At 39.6% G+C, this 21,099-nt stretch overlaps 1 protein-coding gene across 1 annotated transcript; it reads left to right on the top strand.

Annotated features, from left to right (window-relative positions):
• Positions 1-14,869: 14,869 nt before the first annotated feature.
• On the top strand, positions 14,870-17,250 carry LOC104092524 (uncharacterized). The gene is made up of 2 exons (XM_009598135.2): positions 14,870-15,005; positions 16,427-17,250. Exons 1-2 carry the CDS (start codon positions 14,870-14,872, stop codon positions 17,248-17,250), a joined length of 960 nt encoding a protein of 319 aa, XP_009596430.2.
• Positions 17,251-21,099: the final 3,849 nt, after the last annotated feature.

The following is a 21,099-nucleotide window of genomic DNA, read 5'->3' as shown; positions in this document are numbered from 1 at the left end:
CGTCCACACGCTCGTCAACTATCGTGTGTGTCACCTCCAAACAGTTTGTATAACACAAATTCGGGGATTCATTCCTTCAGAACCAAGTTTATAAGTGTTACTTACCTGAAACCGTGTAATTCTTTAGTCTGGTATGCCTTTTCCTCGTGAATTGGCCTCCAAATGCCCCGAATCTAGCCATATATAATAGGATTCAGTCAATAAATTTTATTCGGAACACGACAAAAGTTAGAAAAATCTGAAAGTGTATTCAACCACGAGTCTAACCATACCAACAAGTCCTAAAATATCATACGAACTTAGTTGAACCCTCATATCACCTCAAACAACGCTGAAACCAATCAAATCAAGTCTGATAGATCTCAAATTTTGCACACAAGTCATAAATGACATAAAGAATGTACTCAAATTTTCAGAATCGGATTCCGACCCTGATATCAAAAAGTCAACACCCGGTCAAACTTCCAAAAAAATTAACTTTTGGCATTTCAAGCCTAATTCCAGTACGGACCTCCAAATAATTTCCGGGACACGCTCCTAAGTCCAAAATCATCATACAGAGCTATTGGAATCATCGAAACTCTATTCCGGGGTCGTTTACACATAAGTCACCATACAGTCAACTATTTTAACTTAAGCTTCCAACATGAAATTTATTCTTCCAAGCTAACTCCGAAATACCTTAAAACCTAAACGGACTATTCACACAAGTCATAATACCTCGTAGGAAGTTATTAAAGACTTCAAATAGTTTAAAGGAGCGTAAATGCTCAGAACGACCAGTCGGGTCGTTACAGTTTATCTCCATGTTTAAGCTTAATTGACTATTCGAGACTTTATATATGCCTAGAACCTATGCCAAATATTTTATGTATACTTGCTATTCCCTGAAACCAACTTGTGATCGTATGAACTCTGTGTGCAAATGATGTTGCCAAAACAGACTCATTCTTTGCTTTGATGCTTTGTGCTCACTTATTGTTTGATACTCCTAGGGTGAATTTCAATCCCTGTCTTGTTTAATCTTCTTTACACTATGCCTGCTTACTTGACTTGCTTGAATATCATCCTCTTCTCATTTGAATGCTCACTTATTGATTAACTGAGTTTGTTTGCCTGTCCCATATATTAAGCTCTACGGATTAGTTGTTCTCATTAGGTTCTTATGTTGAAGTTTCCATGTTAAGTCTATAGTTCACTAGTCTTGCCCATGACACTGTTAGAATTCCATGTTCAAACCCCTGCTTAAGGCTCCTTAGGATGGTGTTTTGACCAAGCTTTGTTCTGGAACTTTATTTGAACTAGCCTTGTTGCTATTAAACTCTGTTTCTAGAGTTACAACCACTAACCTTGCTGCATAAGTGTTTATATGACCTTATCTATATGTCTTGGTTAGAGGTGTTATTGGTCACAACTTAAGGACTGAGAGTTTTAATTTTCAGAGTTGTTCAATTAACGCTGTGTGTAGTGCCATCTATATAGCTAAGCTTAACATCTTTTGGGTAAGAAATTATTCATCTGGTCCTAGTATGTTGGGCCTGCTTTGGAATTGGAAGAACGAAGAACACTTTTTGCACTTGGAGTCTGGGCCTGCAGCCCATATGGAATTCTAAACCTATTGAAAGGCCTAATTATTACTGGGTTATTATGTATTCATATTTGCACATGTAATTATTCAATAGGGCCTATAATAATTTGTAAAAACACGATTCGGAGATTAGTGAAAAGGGTTGGGGTCTCCTAATTCTCGCATAAACGGGTATAGAGCATACATATATGACCTACCTTCTTTGTTTGCTACTTTGTTCGACATGCTTTATTTTTGTACACACATAGAAACCATGCTTAGAGTAAATCACACACTCCACTTAACTAGCTTAATACTTGTACATTATTCAATAGCATGATTGTTTGACTAAATATTTTACCTGCTCTCATGTCTACTTCTATATGATCATTAGATATCATGCCTATAAGGTTGTAATCATACATACCTTTGTTAACGCTCATCTAGATACCTTGACTATATGGGTATTAACTAATTAATTAATCGGTTGCTTCAGTTGTTTTATTATACTGCCACTTAGATAGCATGCCTATAGGATAAGTACGACAAAATCGAGTTCAAATACCAACCATAAGAAATATTGTCTATAGTATATTGTTACATGCCTAGAGAGCATGTCTATAGAATCAAACGTTGGTAATGCCAAGTTTTCTAATAGATCTCACTCTCCGTTTCTCAAACAAATTAGAAATCATATCTATTGGTTTTATAACACCTGTAATCTACAAATTAGTTAATTTGGAACAATAGGACTGCCTGTACGACTTGAAATTAGAATCGTATAGACATCATGCCCATAAGACTTAACGACTCAAATGCTTCATAATCCTGAAATGGTCTACTATGTATCTTGGAACTCGTTTGCTTGCTTTTTTGCTACGTGCGAAGGCTAACATGATCCTCTTCTTGCTATTATGTGTAGTCCTACTTGTTTTAAATGCGTGATTAGTTTTATCATTATGAGCAACCTAGGTGAAGTCTATCCGAATAGAGGTCCAAAGCATCCTGGACCATATGCATGGGACAGGTAATGCACACCTAGGATACGATTTAGAATTAAATTAGAGCCCATTTAAGTAACAATTTCAACATAGTAATTGGGTAGCAAGAGATGATAGTCTTTGCCTGCTGAATAATATGAGCAACCCCTACCTTAAGGTAGTTGCGAAGTATTATTTATGTTGCACGGGGTGATCCTTTAGGCTAAAAAACTTAGGACCTCCCCCCCTCTTTGTTTATGTGCTGGTTATCTCCACTTAGTCATTTAACATAGACCAATGTAGTTGTATCCTTCTAATCATTAAGGATTTGTACCAATTCTCATGTGTTAAGATAAGATTCTTTGACTTCTATATTTCCCTTTGTTTTTTTGATCACCTAGACTAATCACGCAATCCACATAGTTTAAAATTTGGCCGGGACCTACAGTTGTGGACCTTGAAGAGTGCCTAACACCCTTTGTTCGAAGTAACTTGAGCCCTTACCCGATCTTTTGTGACATGGACTAGTCAAACAGAGGTATTCGCAAATAGGTTCCCTAACGCACCTTAAAAATTATTAGGTGGTGACTCTTCTCCTTTAATGCCTCCTTTAAAAGAGTTGTCACACGTCAAAGACCTCTTGCGCGAGAAAACGGGGCATGACACCTATCCACCCCGGCCACGCCCAAACTTTGATGAAAGAAACCCCAAAAACTACACCCCGATTACTGAACCATTAGCCCAGTTGTTTGAACGGCTGAGGTGAGCTGGTTTGATATATCCAGTGGAAGGGAGAAGTCCCGACCAAACTTCCAAATACTTTGATGCAACCAAATGATGTGTCTACTATTCAGGTTTACCCGACCATGATATCGAGGACTAATTCGGGATGAAGACTGAGATTGAGCCGTTGATCAAGAATGGAGCCATCCAATGTACCCCGACTCCACTGAATGTGAATCGTAACCCACTATCAAAATATAGAAATCAAGGAGCTAACATGATCGCTTTAGATGAAGATTATGATCTGAAGGGGACCATCGTCACAATTGGGAATGTCAAGGCTACAAGAGTTTCACCCTGAATGACTCTATTGATTAATGTAAAGTTGAAACCTCCACTGATGGTCCTGACGTACCAACAACAGTCCACCGCTGCCATCAAGAATAAGGAGAGCCGAGAATACAAGATAGTTCCATGGACGTATTTAGCATAAAGGAAAAGGAAATATGATAGATTCCGCAGTTGCTCACGGGATGACCATGTCAGGAAGGTGGTATGCTCTGGAGCAGATAAACCGAGGAAATCCAAGTAACAGATTAAGAGGAGAAACATAACATATGCTGAGGCGGCATAAGTTTAGAGGAAGATGCTAGTTAAAGAGTACTCAATGCAAGAACAGTTAAAGAAAACCCTTGCACACATATCGATTATGGATTTGCCGATGAGTTTTGACAGTCGTAAAGATGCTTTGATAAAAGTGTTATGTTGATTATGTGTTCCGAGCAACACTACTAGTGAGGTGTTGGCAGCAACCATTGGAAAGATGATCGAGACAAACATGATTTCCTTTCGAAGAAGAGCTTCCTACAGAAGGCGTAGATCATAATAGAGCCCTGCATTTCACAGTCAAGTACAGGGATAAGGTGGTGTCTCGAACGCTGGTAGATGGAGGATGTGGAGTGAACATTTTCCTGTTTTCTACTCTATGAAAATTGGGTATCAATTAGAAAGAGGTGAAGGAAAGACATGTAAGAGTGACCTTATGATGGGTCACAGAAGGACGCCATTTGAGAGATCTATTTAGCCCTACAAATTGGACCAGTTGAATTCCCAATACTGTTTCAAGTAATGTACATATCATCTTCATATAACCTGTTGCTGGGAAGGCCCTGGATACATATGGCAGGGGCACTTCTGTCCACTCTCCATCAATTTATGAAGTTCGAGGGGGATTGCCAGGAGATTGTAATTCACGATGAATAGAGCCGGTTAGCTTATCTAGAACACACAATTCCATTCATAGAAGGATTGGATGGGGTCGCTTTCATGCGGTTGAGATCATGCAGACCATGGAGATAGAGAATACTTTGTCGAATATGGGTGTGCAGCTGCTATACAGATAGAAGATGGCAATGAGAGAAATGATGAAGTACGTGAACCGACCAAGGACCGGGCTAGGGGCCCGATCAGATGGGATAACAGAGCCGATGGATCCAAAAGGACATAAGTGTACTGTTGGTTTCGGGTATCCACCTACACTCTAAAAGATATACACCGGTAAATTTAGGAAGAAGGACTTTGTGCCAGAGTGTGTTCCGGGTCCAGATCAAAGCTCGGCACCAGAGAATGACATCATTGATTTAATAGGATTACTGTTTGTGACAATGATCGAGGAATGTCATGACACCGACCATTCGGGATGTCAAACCACGAGAGGCCTTGCAGAATTGGACCACCAACCCATCTCTAGTTCGCTGGGTGTATTGGTAGTGTGGAATTGTAGTAATTTTGAAAAACAAAATGCACGATCAATTAAGGATTGAACTGTGCCTGTACTCTTTTGTCAATTGCCTCCTTGAATGCTCAGACATTCCTTTTGATGAAATAAAAGAATTGATTTTCTTAAAGTCACTGCAAATTCATTTTTTGTTTTTGTTTATACTTAGTTTTTCTTTTCAGTACTCAAATTGTTAAAAAGTCGCGTTCCGCGATTATGACATGTAATGAATTGACTCTTTTAAATGACATTTAAATTTGAGGAGTTGGTAAATGAGCTTTAACTTTGAGGAGGTGGTAACTAATCTATTTGCTTGAGGACAAGAAAAGACTTAAGTTCGGGGGAGTTGATAAGTATTGATTTTAACCACTTATTAGTACCTTCTTAGTTTTAGTCTGCAAGTGTTGATGTTTCTTTCCAAAACTAATGAAATTGTGCAAATTGTAGGCATGTTGGAGAGTTGGACCTCAACAAAGAAATCTAACTAAAAAAGGAGTGTTCTGGTTCATGAAGCAAGAAGAAGCGCAGCATGCCAAAAGTGCAGTCTACAAAAGAAAGTGCAGACCATAGAATTACCGTGGCGGCCGCAGATCTGCTACCTAAAGCTTAGAGGATATTTGGCAAAGTGTAGACTGCACAAAATTTATGGGGCCGCAAAACATGGTCGCACTGACAAGAATTCAAAAAGTTTAGGGAATGTGCAAAACGGCCAAGTGTGAAGCCTTGTCAAAAGTGCAGTTGCAGAAGGAAAAGTGCGGCCGCAGAACCTGAAGTGTAGTGGCAGACTAAATTGTGTAGCTGCAGAAGTCCTGCACTTGTAGAGGTAAGAAAAGTGCAGACCACATATGTGTGCGGCCGTAGAACCTCCCAAAGGACATTTTTGTCAGTGAATCTAAGGCACGTTTTGTAATATTTAGTGTTGTAGTCGCCATACTTTGATACTTTGGGTAATTAGTGACCATTTAAGGTGAAGAAATATTAGTTTTATCAATTTAATTTTTTTTTATTGCTTTAGTTAGTTCTTCTTCTTCTTTGTTTCTTCAATTTCTATCATGAGTGCCTAGATTTTCGCTAGGGTTGTGACCCAGACCTAGTGCGTAAACCTTATAGGTGATTAATCTAATGCTTGTTTATGATTTGGTGTTTATTATTTAGCCTTGTCCATGCATTATTTCTAGAATTAATGGTTGCAAAAGTGATTCGTGCCTATTTGACTTGGTTTTACTTGAGAAATAGGGATTTAGTATAGGAAAACTTGGCTAACAAGAAATTGGGCAAGTTAAGGTTTTTCCTAGACCGATTAAAGAGTTTATACTAGAGATAGGGAAAACCCAACTTGAACTCATATCAACTATTTCAATTGATACCTGATTGGGTTTGAAAAAACCAATTTGGGAAACATCTCTATATATTCGAGAGGTACTGAGTGGGTAATTTAGAGTTGAGAGCTATAATGCACCCCGGTCACTAAAACAAGTTAACATAATTTACTAATTTGGCTAACACCCTGGTGAAGGTTACATCCCTATGACTTTTACACGTTTTCTAGTCTTTTTTCCTTAATTGATCATTGCTAGGGTTAATTTTAGAAGTAGAAAACAAAATCCCTTATTTGGAAGTGCAATTGAGATATTTCATTTACGCTCACCAAGTCTACAACCTAACACCCATATTTAACTTCCTGTGGAAATCGACCCCGACTTTTGATGAGTACTATTCTTCCAATGACCGTTTACACTCACTATTGAGTGCGCATTGGGTATGGATCAATATTTGGCGCCATTGCCGGGGAATTTTATGGTGTTAGCTATATATTTTAGTGTGTTCTTAAAATATCTTCTTTCCCTTCCGTGTTACTAACTTGTTGATGAAATTATAGGTACAAACATTGCGAACAATGATCTCAGATATATGCCATTAGGGGACTTGGACGGTGAGGAGGAACAACTCGATGAGGTACCTCAAGTTCCAAAACATAATCGGCGAGGCCGGGTTCCCCGAGACAACGTGCACATACCACCTCCATCTCCACCACCTCAACCACAAGCGGCGCAAGACCAGATTTTTCCCAATGAAGGTTATGCTAGTGCAATAGTCCCCCCTCATATTAGGGCGGGCAACTTTCAAATTACCAATGTGATGCTCACTTTGCTAGGGCAACGAGGATTTTTCACCGATGTGCCACATCAAAATGCCTATAAACATTTGAAGGGCTTTGTGGATACGTGTTGGGGGAGCAAGCAAACTAATGTTTCCGAGGATGCTTTGAGGATAAGCCTTTTTCCCTTCTCTCTACGGGGTAAAGCTTTATATTGGTTGGAACGTTTACCAAATCATTCATACATACGACCCATCTAACGTTTTGAAGAACTTGAACCATGGGAAGGATAAGGAGGTGGGTTGCTCGGTTGTTGATACATTGAGGACCTTTGAAGGAAGTGTACTTGGTTCAAAATCAATCAAGGAAGTGTACTTGGTTCAAAACTTAAAGTACACTTCCTTCAGGCACCTTTCACCAATTGTTGTCTTAGGAATATCTCTCTCCCAAACTCTGACCTGGTGGTACACTGACCTCAAATCTATTTTTGATAAGTATCTATCCCCCTGCAACTGATCAAACAAGTCAGCGATCCTTGGAATTGGATACTTATTCTTAATAGTTACCTTGTTCAGCTGCCTATAATCGATGCACATGCTCAGCGAGCCATCTTTCTTCCCCCCAAAGAGTACCGGTTCACCCCAAGGTGAGGTACTGGGCCTGGTGAAACCTTTCTCCAGCAAATCGTTTAACTGCTCCTACAACTCATTCAATTCGGCAGGTGCCATTCTATAAGGAGGGATGAATATTGGTTGAGTTTCGGGAAGCAAATCGATGAAAAAATCAATTTATCACTCTGGAGGAATACCTGGAAGCTCATCTGGAAACACATATGCGTACTCTCTGACTACCGAAATAAAATAAAGTGTAGGTATCCCAGCATATGCATCTCTAACTCGCATAATATGCTAAATGCACCCTTTTGCGATTATCTTCCTCGCCTTTAGATAGAAAAATAAACCTACCTCTGGGTGTCGCTGTATTACCTAAACATTCAAGGACTGGTTCACCCAGAAAATGAAATATGGTTGCCTTTGCTCGGCAATCAACTGTGGCATAGCAAGCTGGCAACCAGTCCATACCCATGATAGCATCAAAATCCATCATCTCTAGCTCAACTAGGTCGGCTGAGGTCTGACGACTACAAACTATCACCGTACAGCCTTAGTAAACCCGTCTAGTAATGATTGGTTCTCCGATCAGTGTAGATACCACAAAAGGATCAGTCAGTATTTTAGGCACTATACCAAACCTCCCTGTGACAAACGGGGTAATATACGATAAAGTAGATCCTAGAGCTATCAAGACATAAGCATTGTGAGAGATAATGGTCAATATACCTGTCACAAAGTCTGGTGAAGATTCCTGGTCCTGTCGATGCACTAAGCATAGATACTATTTTTCTTACCACCTGAACTGGAACCTCTACCTCTGCCTCGCCCTCTACCAAAAGCAGACTGAGACTCACACCATGAAAGATGCACGGACATAGATGATCATGTTTTTGAACTCGCTGGTTGTATCGTACCCCCAAAATCTTTATTTGACCAATCTTGCATCATATGCCCCGGACGCCCAGATGTATAATAAGCATTGAACCTGCTCGGCATTGGCCCAAGTTTCCTCTACCACAGATGTCACACCACGGTGGAAATAACCATGTTTGCCTTAATCCTCAGTATCGCTGCAAACCCGACGCCCGTGAGCTCTCACCTGGTCCTGACTGAGCATAATGGTCATACATGTAACCCTGTAACTGAGGTGGTGGAGGCCTAGGTGGCCGTTCGAAGTGATGGGGCCTATAAATACCATGAGACTACTCCTAAGACCTGGAAAATCTCATTCTATTTCGCTTCCCTTGCTCACTCCTCTCTGTACCCTGCTGTCGACGCCTGCCCCTTTTTATATTCTGGGCGAATGCCTGAATCCGAGACATATCCATACTATAATGCAATGCAGTAGTGGCACATGCCTCTGTCAACTCTAGGGCCAACCCTTCTATAAACTTGTGGATCTTGTCCCACATAGTAGCAACTATGGATGGAGCATATCTAGCCAATGAGTCAAAACGGAGCCTGCCAGATCTCCCGAGGGGAGGTAGAAACTGATCGACTCGAGCCTGTCGGATCTCCCATGGTAAGTACTAGTCAAGAAAGGCATTTGAAAAAGTCTCCCAAATAGCTGGAAGTCCATCACGTCCTCTGGACCTCTCCAATCTCTCGTACCAAAGGATGGCTATATCTCAGAGTCAAAAACCTGCTAGCTCAACAACCTTTTTTTCTGTGGCGTGCATAACTCGAAAGATCCTGTAAAGCAGATCAATGAAATCCTACGGGTCCTCCCTCTGAACTGTCCCTGTGAATCCTGGGGGACTCAAAGCCATAAACTATCATACCCTGGAACTCCCAGACCCCTCAGAAGACCCTACACTAGATGATGCCCTAGCATGTTGCTGGGTAGCTACCAACTGTGTTAACCAATTCACCGCACTCCTCAAGTCCTAGTCTAATGGAACTGGAGAGGGAACTGGATATGCGGTATCCCTAGTAATCTCCTCGGGTGGTGGAGGAGCCGGTAATGGCCGAGTAAGGGTCTCGCCCCGGGTATATCTACAAGGGGTACACTGTTGGTCCCCTCACCCACTGTTGTATCTCTTCTCTTACTAGTCGTAGTCTTCCTAGTTAACGTCATCTCTGTATGAAAGCACAAATATGTAAGTTTAACTCAAATTTCCTATAACTCAATTCTACAGCACGATTTAGATTTTAAATAAGGGTAACCAGCTACTAAATGCAATGTAGTTCCCTTCTTATATAATGTAGTGCATAACATATCTATAAACAAGACCCTACTAGACACGGCTTGTATACTCCTTAGGATTGAACTGTTCTGATACCAAGTTTGTCACACCCTGAACATGGGGGAAGAGACCGGCACCCGGTGCCTCACTTAACCTAGCATACCAACTTGCAACTGAGTGACTCTAAACATACAATGTCATACTTTGGCTATAGGGCCATGTTCCAAGATAATTTGTGAAATAAAATATAAAACTGAACGGAAACTAGATCTGACTGAAAATCAATATAAAGCTGGGTCGACCAGGCCGTCATAACTACTACAACTGATAAACCAACAAAAATATACATACAAGGCATACAAGCCCAACATAATGCACTAACTGACATGATATGTCTACAAGCCTCTACTGATGGATGTATTGTGGTTGGAACAGGGCCCATAGTATATACACAATATGTACTCAAAACCCTAGGCCCGGCAACTCTGAAGGACATGGAGCTTATCGATCAAACTGATCACGGACATCACCTACAGAGGAGGTTTACTAGTATGTCTATCTGAACTTGCATGCATGAAATGCAGTGTCCTCGAGAATGGGACGTCAATAAAAAATAATGTACTAAGTATGTAAGGCAATAGAATAACTAAAAGAGGAAACTAAACTGATAATTTAATAACTGAGCATAACTGGGATTCAAAAGATGATCTAGAGATATACTTACCTGCTGATACTGACTTAACTATCTCAATATAGTAAGTAAAATAGTTACCCGACCCTATAAGGCTCAGAACGAGTAACTGCTCGGCAATAGTAGGCTAGCTCATAGGTGCTAGGCCATACTAGGCTCGGTATCTCGGCCATTCTGGGCTCGTTCATAGGCGCTCGGCCACAGTAGGATCGGTATATAACATACCATCCGATCAGAATTTTCCCAATAGGGGCCTGACCACCGATTATAGCTCGGTTGTGGTGAAAATACTGTAATACTGTATATATATATATACCCTATACCCTCTTGACTGAAATAAGATAATACTTAACTGAATAGAAAGTCCCAAAAATGGAGAATACTGTAACTTCTGACACTAGGATAATGTGAATAAATTCAGGAATACAAAATTCTCTTTATGTCTCGTTATCAAACACATGTAGTTATGAGATCATACCAAAATGAAGGAAAGGTTTAGCCTTAACATACATTATCACAATATTTCCAATAACCACGTTTAACTCATATCTTCGCACCTTAATCTACAACAACGATAATAATACTATCATTAAGTTATGAAAGGTACAACTATCGAATAATGAACGATAGACTTATTTTATATTAAAACGGACTGCATCTCCCCTATGATCTTCACTTCCTCCAAATTCAAGATAACACCAACAATACAAGAACACAATAATAATAATAGAGATACATTATTTTACAACCTTATATACACCACAAAATACTACAAAACAGCCCAACACATCCCAATCTCTTCATACACAAAACGACCACCGTAGTAGTGTTAAATAGCCCAAAAATGTTATGACGAACAACTAGCCCCCACCCTACATTTATGTGTTGTTTATTAACACTCTTTATCCTCCAAAACTCCCTAAAACAGTAGCAAAACACGCAATTCAACAGCAACACTAAACAATCCACTACAAGTTGAATAACTCGAACTCACGGCTTCCGATCACTATCCCGTGAGTCCTTACAAATATAGAACGACTTCCCATAAATTTAAAGCAGGAAAAAAAGGATTAAATAGGGAAGTAAACTTAACTTATATGTTGAATAACTCAGCTCCTATCTTGGTTCTTCAAACTGTAGGTCTTTCCTCCAACTAGAACTTGAAAAGGAGAGAAAATCAATTAGGGTTGTGCAATTTTTGGAAGGATGTTTTGCAGGGGTTTAGGTCTGATTATTGTGCCCTATGATCAGTGTATTGTATGAAGGAAATAGGGCTTTAAAATATCTCTTTGTACGACCCGAACTGGCCCATTTTTGGACATATATAATCCTCTCATTTAAGCAAGTAGGTGGCACACCTACTTGTCACCTAGCAGTCTGCGCAGTCTTGCACAAACACATATATCTCTCAACTCCGATGTCGTATTGACAAACGGTTAAATGAGTTAGAAAATAGACTAATAGATATTCAATTTGATGTGTGTAACACCCTTTAACTCTAAGTATATTGCGAGAAAATTGCAGTTACATTTGACCCAAATTCAGTAAAACTTATGAATGTAACATGTGATGAATTTCATCGACTTTTGTTCCACAAATCGCATGACCTCAAAATTAACACATGCCTAGAATTAAACTAAAATAAATCACAAAATAACTCTCTTATCATGTTAAGAACCCTTGTTTGCTTGAAAGGCACTTTTACGTACGAAAACAAATAGGGCGTAACATTGCTATCTTTACTGACACTTCGCATTTGCCAAGTTGATGTCGCAATTGCGACATCTGAGACCATTTTCTATATTTCTTCTTTTCAACTTCTTTTTGACTCATTTTCACTTGGTTTCTTCGTGATCACTTCTAAATCACATAGAACCTATAAAATAGAAGTAAACGACATTAAACACATGATTTTATCAATCAAAACATAAGAAACATCTAAGCTTAAACACGAGATAAGTTGGTAAAATACCAACTTATCATCCTCCAACTCCCTAGCCTCAAAGACTTTCCAAGAAAAATGGTGAGAATCAATTCAAGAAGTGTATTCAAATGATGAAGATTCTTTCAATTAATGTGCCATTTGTTGAAGCTTTGGAACAAATGCCCGGTTATGCAAAGTTTATGAATGATCTTGTGACTAAGAAGCGGCCAATGAATTTTGAAACTATCAAGGTCACTCATTAAGTGAGTGAAATTGTTCATTCCATGGCTCCTAATTTGGAGGATCCCGATACTTTCACGATTCCTTGAACAATTGGGAGTACCGAGTTTACCAATGCTCTTTGTGATTTTGGGGCGAGTATCAATTTGATGCCCTGTTCGGTTTTGAAAACATTAGGAATTGGGAAAACAAGACCCACATCTATGGGTTGCAAATGGACGTTCATACCATGAACAGGTCATTGGGTGTGATTGAAGATGTTTTGGTCCAGGTTGATAAGTTCATTCTTCCGGCGGAATTTGTTATTCTAGATGTGAAGTCGATTATGAAGTGCCTATAATTCTTGGGAGACCTTTCCTTGCTACGGGTAAGGCTCATTGTGATGTGGAAGGTGGAGAACTCACTTTTCATGCTGGTGATGAACAACTGGTATCCCTAGTGTATAAGTCTATGCCACAACCAAATAACAATGAGGAGTGTTTTTGTGGATTTGTGTGAGCGATATTATTGTTGATGATACAAGTGCTATAATCAAAATTGGTGATATGTTGGAAGCCGTTTTGATAAATTTTGATGACGACGAGAAGGATGGTTTCATGGAATGTGTGAATTCTTTGCAAGGAATGGGGTTGTATAACTATGCACCCCAAAAAATATCTTTGGATCTTAAGAATAGGAAGACTCATCCTACAAAGCCTTATATTGAAGAGCCACCTACTGTGGAGTTGAATCCATTACCTCTACACCTTCGGTATGAATTTCATACCCCTTGTTCTACTTTACCGGTTATTATTTCCTCTTGTTTGACTAACGTGTAGGTTGATTCCACATTGGTGTTGTTGCAAAAGAGGAAGAAAGCTATTGGTTGGACTTTGGCGGATATTCGAGGTATAATCCCACCTTTTGCTTGGAAAAGATCAAGTTGGAGGATGGTGTTGAACTATCCATTGGATATCAAAGAAGATTCAATGAGGCTATGTAAGAAGTTGTCAAGAAGGAGATTATTAAGTGGCTGGATGCCGGGGTTGTCTACCCCATGTCCGATAGTTCATGGACCTTTACGATTCAATGTGTCCTAAAGAAAGGGGGCAACCATGTTATTACCAATGATAAGAATGGGTTGATTCCTGCAAGAACGGTGGCCGGTTGGAGGGTTTGTATGGATTATCGTAAGCTCAATAAAGTTACAAGGAAGGATCATTTTCCACTTCCTTTCTTACACCAAATGCTAAATAGATTGGCCAACCAAGCTTTCTATTTTTTTCTTGATGGGTACCCATGCTACAACCAAATTCGCATTGCTCCAGAAGATCAAGAGAAAACAACATTTACATGTCCCTATGGTACTTTTGATTTCAAGTGGATGCCTTCTGGTTTGTGTAATGCACCGGTGACTTTTTAATAGTGTATGATGGCTATTTTCACTAACATGGTGGAGGACTATCTTGAAGTTTTCATGGATGATTTTTTGGTGGTTGGGGATTCTTTTGATGATTGTCTTGTAAATTTGGACAAAGTGATGGCTAGATGTGAAGAGATAAATTTGGTGCTCAATTGGGAGAAACGCCATTTCATGGTTGAGGAAGGCATTTTCCTTGGCCATAAAATCTCGAGGAATGGAATTCAAGTTGACAAGGAGAAGATTGAGGTGATTTCTAAGCTTCCACCCCAAACTTCGGTGAAGGGTGCGGAGTTTCCTAGGCCATGCGGATTTCTACCGGAACTTTGTCAAAGATTTCTCTAAAGTGGTGTACCTATTGTGCAAACTCCTTGAGAAGGATGCCAAATTCCATTTCAATGATGATTGTATGATGTCTTTTGAACTATTGAAACTTAAGTTGACAACTACTCATATCATTACCGCTCCAAATTGGAGTTTGCCTTTTGAACTAATGCATGATACAAGTGACGTAGCGGTTGGGACTGTTTTGAGGCCACGTATTAAAAACGTTTTTCATCCGGTTTCCTATACTAGTAAGATGATGAATAGTGCCCAAGTCAGTTACACCGTTATGGAGAAAGAGCTTCTTGATATTGTATTTGCCATTGAGTAGTTCCGATCATACTTGATGGGTGCCAAGGTTATTGTCCACATGAATCATGTGGTGCTTCGCTATCTTATGAGCAAAAAGGATTCTAAAGCTATGTTGATGAGATGGGTAATCTTGTTGCAAGAATTTGATTTTGATATTCAGGATAGGAAAGGTAGTAAAAACCAATTGGCAGACCACTAGCCTCGTTTGGAGAAGGAGGAGAGGCCACATTATGGCCTTGAAATCAATGACACCTTCCCCGATGAGAAACTATTGGCAATTTTAATGAAACAGGTGTCGTGTTTGCGGACTTGGCAAATCTTCTTGTGAGTGGAATCATTCCGGTTGAGTTCTCTTCAAACCAAAGGAAGAAGCTCAAAAGAGATTATCAGATTATTATTGGGATGAACCATACCTTTTTCGGATTTGTACGGATGGGGTGATTAGAAGTATGTACCGAACAAGAGCAAGGCGATATTCTTGATGCTTTTCATTCTTCACCATATGGTGGTCATCATGGTAGAGCAATAACGGCGACCAAAGTTCTTAGTTGTGGTTTCTATTGGCCTACTCTTTACAATGATGCAAGTGACTTAGTGAAAAGATATGATGAATGCCAATGGGCTGGTGGAATTTCAAAGAACAATGAGATGCCTCTCACAACCATCATGGAGATTGATATTTTCGATGTTTAGGGCATTGACTTTGTGGGCCATTTTGTGAGTTCTTGTGGAAACATTTATATCTTGGTCGTGGTGGATTATGCGTCCAAAAGGGTTGAGGCCGTTTCATTACCCAACAATGTGGCGAGAAGTGTAATGGCTTTCTTGACGAAGACTATTTGTACAAGATTTGGTACTCCACGTGCAATCATAAGCATTGGGGGGTCGCACTTTTGCAACAAGACTTTTGACACTTTACTTAGCAAGTCTGGTGTTACTCACAAAGTCACTCCCTATCATACACAAGATAGTGGTCAAGTGGAAGTCTCTAACCCGGAGATAAAGAGTATCTTATCTGAAATAGTGAATGCTAATCGGACAGATTGGTCCAAGAAGCTTGATGATCCATTATAGGCTTATCGGTCGGCTTACAAAATACCCATCAGAATGTCTCCATACCGGTTAGCATTCACGAAAGCTTTTGATCTTCTAGTTGAACTAAAGCACAAAATGGAAAACATAATGTCATAAAGCTTTTGATAGGATCAAAGAATATTTGTAAAATCCAACTGTGTTAGTTCCCCCTCCCCCCCGAACACTAGAAACCGCTGCTATTGTACATGTCCTTTCTAGATAATGCATTTGGATGCATGTTGGGACAACATAATTAGACTGGAAGGAAAGATCAAGCTATCTATTACCTGAGCAAGAAGTTTACATCGTACGAGGCCAAATACACTTTGTTAGAGTGAACTTGTTGCGCTTTGACATGGATCGCTTAGAAGTTAAGGCACTACATGTCGGCATACACCACACATCTGATATCCCGATCCGCTCAAGTACATCTTCTATAAGCCGATGCCTACTTGAAAGTTGGAAAAATGGAAGATTTTTCTTAGCGAGTTTGATATTGTATGCGTAACACGGAAAGCTATCAAGGGACAAGCATTAGCCAACCATCTAGTAGAGAACCCGGTGGAAAAGGACTACGAGCCACTCACTATGTACTTTCTGAATGAAGAAGTATTGTTCACAGGGGAGGACATTGCAGAGTCGTACCCATGGTGGAGAATGGTTTTCGACGAAGCAGCATACTTCAAAGGTGTAGGGATTAATGCAGTCTTAATTTATGAGTCAGGACAACATTACCCAACTTCAGCGAAGATAAGGTTTCTTTGCACCAATAATATAACTATGTATGAAGCATACATCCTCGGAATTAGGATAGCAGTCGACATAAACATCAAGGAACTTCTGGTCATAGGAGATTTTTATCTACTGATACATCAAGTTCAAGGTGAATGGACTACCAAGAATGTCAAGAGCATTCTATACCTGCAATACGTGAAAGAGTTGTGCAATAAATTCATCAAGATCGAATTCAGATATGTTCTTAGAATCCAGAATGAGTTTGCCAACGGTCTTGCAACCTTGTCATCTATGATCCAACATCCAAATAAGAATTACATCAACCCAATTGAGATAGAGGTTCGGGATCAGCATACGTACTGTTTCCATGTAGATAAAGAGGCAGACGATAAGCCGTGGTACTACTACATCAAAAAGTTCCTTAAACCAAGTGAATACCTTGATAATGCCACCCGTGGTCAGAAACGAGCATTAAGAACACTAGCAAATCACTTTTTCCTTAACGAGGAATTCTTGTACAGGAGGATACCAAACTTTGGTCTATTAAGGTGTGTAGATGCCGCTGAAGCGACCAGATTACTGGAAGAAATACACGCAGGAACATGAGGACCTCACATGAATGGTTTCACTTTGGCGTAGAAGCTTTTAAGAGCTAGATAATTTTTGATGACCATGGAAAGCGATAGTATCCGTTACATGTAGAAGTGTCACCAGTGCTAGATTCACGGGGATTACAACCAGGTTCCACCTAACTAGGTGAATGTAATAGGTTCTCCTTGGTAGTTCGCCACTTGGGCATGAACGTGATTGGACCTATAGAGCATGCCGCATCAAATGGACATCATTTCATCCTGTAGCCATCGACGACTACACCAAATAGGCCGAAGCTTATACATACAAAGCCGTTACGAAGAAAGTTGTAGCAGATTTCATCTGTAACAACATAGTATGCCAAGTCGGGATCCCAGAATTAATTATCACCGATAATGCAGCCAACCTCAACAGCGATCTCATGAGGAAGATTTTCTAGAAGTTCAGAATTGTCCATCTTAGTTCCACAGCCCATAGGTTGCAAATGAATGGAGTTGTTGAAGCATCCAATAAAAACATCAAAAGCATCTTATGAAAGATAGTGGAAAATCACGGACAGTGGCAGGAGAAATTATCCTTCACTTTATTGGGTTACTGAACCACCATGCGAATCCAGCAGGACAACAACATACATGTTGGTATATTGTACCAAACTTGTGTTAGTCATAGAGGTCGAGATAGAATCTTTGAGGGTCATTCAAGAAGCCAAGTTAGAAGACACATAATGGATACCATTTTGACATGAGCAACTTATGCTCATTGATGAAAATAGAATGGACGCAATATGCCACAGTCAGTTGTATCAAATAAGGATGGCAAATGCATTCAACAAGAAGGTGAAATCTCGGTAATTCACACTTATCAAGAAGAAGCCAAGGGAAAGTTTGCGCTGATTTGGCAAGGTCCTTATGTTGTCCATCAAGTGTTGTTGGGAGGAGCATTGATCCTAGCAGAAATGGATGGCAGAGTCAGCATGAAACCCATCAACTTAGATGCAATCAAGAGATACTACATTTGAAGACAGTAGAATTAGGGTTTTGTTGAAATGGAACTATGTCAGACCTGACTTCCCACGGTGGGATACGTAGGAAACCCATATAGGGTCCGTTCCCCCCCACCCTTTGTAATAGAAAATCCAAATATCATTATACTTGGAACTATGCCACGACTTGATTTCCTTTGGCGGTAATACGTAGGAAATCCTCATCAGATTCAGTCATATATTGTAATAAACCTATGTCTTGGCTTGATTCCATTTGGATAGTTAGGCAGTCTGAGTTAGACTCAGCCACTTCATCTCAATTTCTTATCACTTTTAATCTGTTGTAACCGTCAGCTCAACCAATCGGAATGCCTTGTATAATTCAAAGCACTGTATATAGAAAATTGTTCGCTTCGCCAACTGGATCACTTCACACAGATCATATTGTCACTCCTCCATATAAGAGATTCCAAGTAGATAATTGCAAATTACAGTGCCAACTTCGCCAATCGAAGGATGAACCATCCGATCCCTCCATACGGATGCAAATTACAGTGCCAACTTTGCCAATCGAAGGATGAACCATCTGATCCCTCCGACGGATGCAATTTAGTTTTGCAGTCAAGAGTATCTCTTGGGCATGCTCCTTATTTCCTTGTTTTATCTTGAATATTTTGACATTTTACTCATGTAGCTTACATACATGTTACATTTTTCAAGTTAAAAACTTTCGTCGTGCGGAGATACTTTACATTTCAAGTTAACTACTTCCATCGCATGGAGATACTTTCATCGTGAGGACATGTTTTACATTTCAAGTCAACTACTCCCATTACGTGAAGATTCTCCCATTGTGTGGAGACTTAATGCTCCGACAGATGCAGAATGGTACATAGCTCGGTTAACAATCAAGTCAAATTCAAAGGCCCATCCTGGCATCCTAAATAATGCTCCAGAGCTTGGAGACCTCCGATTCAAATATCCCATCACCCCGATCCCAAATAACGGCTAGCCAGCCACCAATAATCATTCATTGATGTATCATTTACATCATATCTTAACATATTTGCATTACGATATATGGGTATGTGTGTACTTTTCTTTAGCATGATCAAACATCGTGATGTAGAACTTCTTCTAAGCAGCAAACCAAGCTACAATGCTATGAGGGACAATAAACTCATAAGGGGCCAAGGATCCAAACTAAAACTAAAATATGATCAGTAGAACTCTAAATCATCGAATCTTTCATGTTTCATAATAAAGCGACAATCCGAAGTCATTCCGGGTGCCAAAATCTTCTTGTCTTGTAGTATCGTCATAACACGATACTTGGGAAATTCCTGCAAGCATCGCTTTCTCCAAATCATAATTTCAGAACTACATGAGCCCTGATCCTCGTTCAATCCGAGGTATGTAAGCGATTCAAAGCCAGAATTTGGCCCTAATTTCACAAAATTCAACTAGAATCGTCCCTAATTCCCAAAACTCATAATCATCCTCAAATCCATACATCGTTCCTGTAATACATGCCTGAAGTCGGGAAAAAATTGGTCTTGGTTCAATTTCTTTGCCCGAAAAATCTTTCATCGTCTCCAGCCAAAGAGGGACAGCTGTTGATGACAATTTTTGACCCTCTCTTTTAAAATTAAATTATTTTTACTTAATGATTTGCAATAAATGTGTTGAAAATTGTTTCTAATTAAAAATACATATTATTATACAAATATGACACAAATAGGTAGTTAATAGTGTTAAAATAAATCAGTATTAAATGTTTACAAAAATAAATTACATTTACTATTTTGAAATAATTAAAATAACCAGGATTTTCTATAAAAAAAAACCATAAACCCAAACCAAAAAAAAAACTTCCGCACGTGAAAACGCTCTCTCGACTTCATGGAGATTTGAACATCCATGGCTGCATAGATCTCTCCCCAGCCTTTGGCTATGGGGGAGAAAATCCAAAACCCTAAGGAAGCTACTACAAACCCTAGTAACAACCTCACATAAGCAGCGCGCGTAAATATCCAGCAAATAGTCGCACCTGTCAACAGTTCAACTAAACCCTACGGTTCTTGTCCATGGAATTCCTACACTATAGTTTACTTTGGATGAACGAGAGCAATTTGCAAAGGAGGAAGGATTACACCAAGCTATTGTAATCAAGCTATCTTTTGGTGCAACAGATTTGCAGGTGTTAAGAAGTTTACTGCCGAAAATTATAGGTATTAAAGGTCATTGTGTTTTAGGTTTACTTACTCAGCGACAAATTTTAATGCATTGTGATCAATATTAAAATTTTGTTTGTTCATTTTCACAAGCTATTAATTACTTTCAACACGCAGGAAAGGAATACTAATATAGAATTTTTCCTTGGAGTGTTGGATATAATCCTAAGGAAGAAATATCTAAGGCAGCAGTATAGATTTCACATCCAAATCTGTCACCTAACTTGTTTGCAAGCAAACCGTTAATGTCCATCATAGCTGCAGTTGGTAGGACAATTGCCATTGATAAGTCCACACAAGTTAGTTCGCGTCCGAGCACAACGAGGGTGAAGGTGATCTTGGATTTGCTGGACAAACATCCAGGGAAGGTGAGGCTTCAATACATTGATGCCACAACTGAAAAGATGATTGAGGAGTTCCAAATAATTGTCTATGATAATTTGCATGCGTATTGCTGCCATTGTAAGCATCAAGTACATGAAGAAGTTCAATGTCGTTTGCTAAAAGGAAAGATGCAATCTGCTCAAGTTGGGGATGAAACAGTCGAAGCAGGTGATCAAGCTGTAAGAACATTGCAGGGTGATGTCAGAGATTTTTTGAATTCCAAGAAACAACAAAAGCTTTTTCTTTCAAAACCTACAAATGTGC

The sequence above is a fragment of the Nicotiana tomentosiformis genome, chromosome 8 (assembly GCF_000390325.3).
Source record: "Nicotiana tomentosiformis chromosome 8, ASM39032v3, whole genome shotgun sequence".
In the NCBI taxonomy this organism is placed as follows: Eukaryota; Viridiplantae; Streptophyta; class Magnoliopsida; order Solanales; family Solanaceae; genus Nicotiana; species Nicotiana tomentosiformis.
Note: the sequence above shows the minus strand (reverse complement) of the source record. Positions and strands in the feature narration are given on the sequence as shown.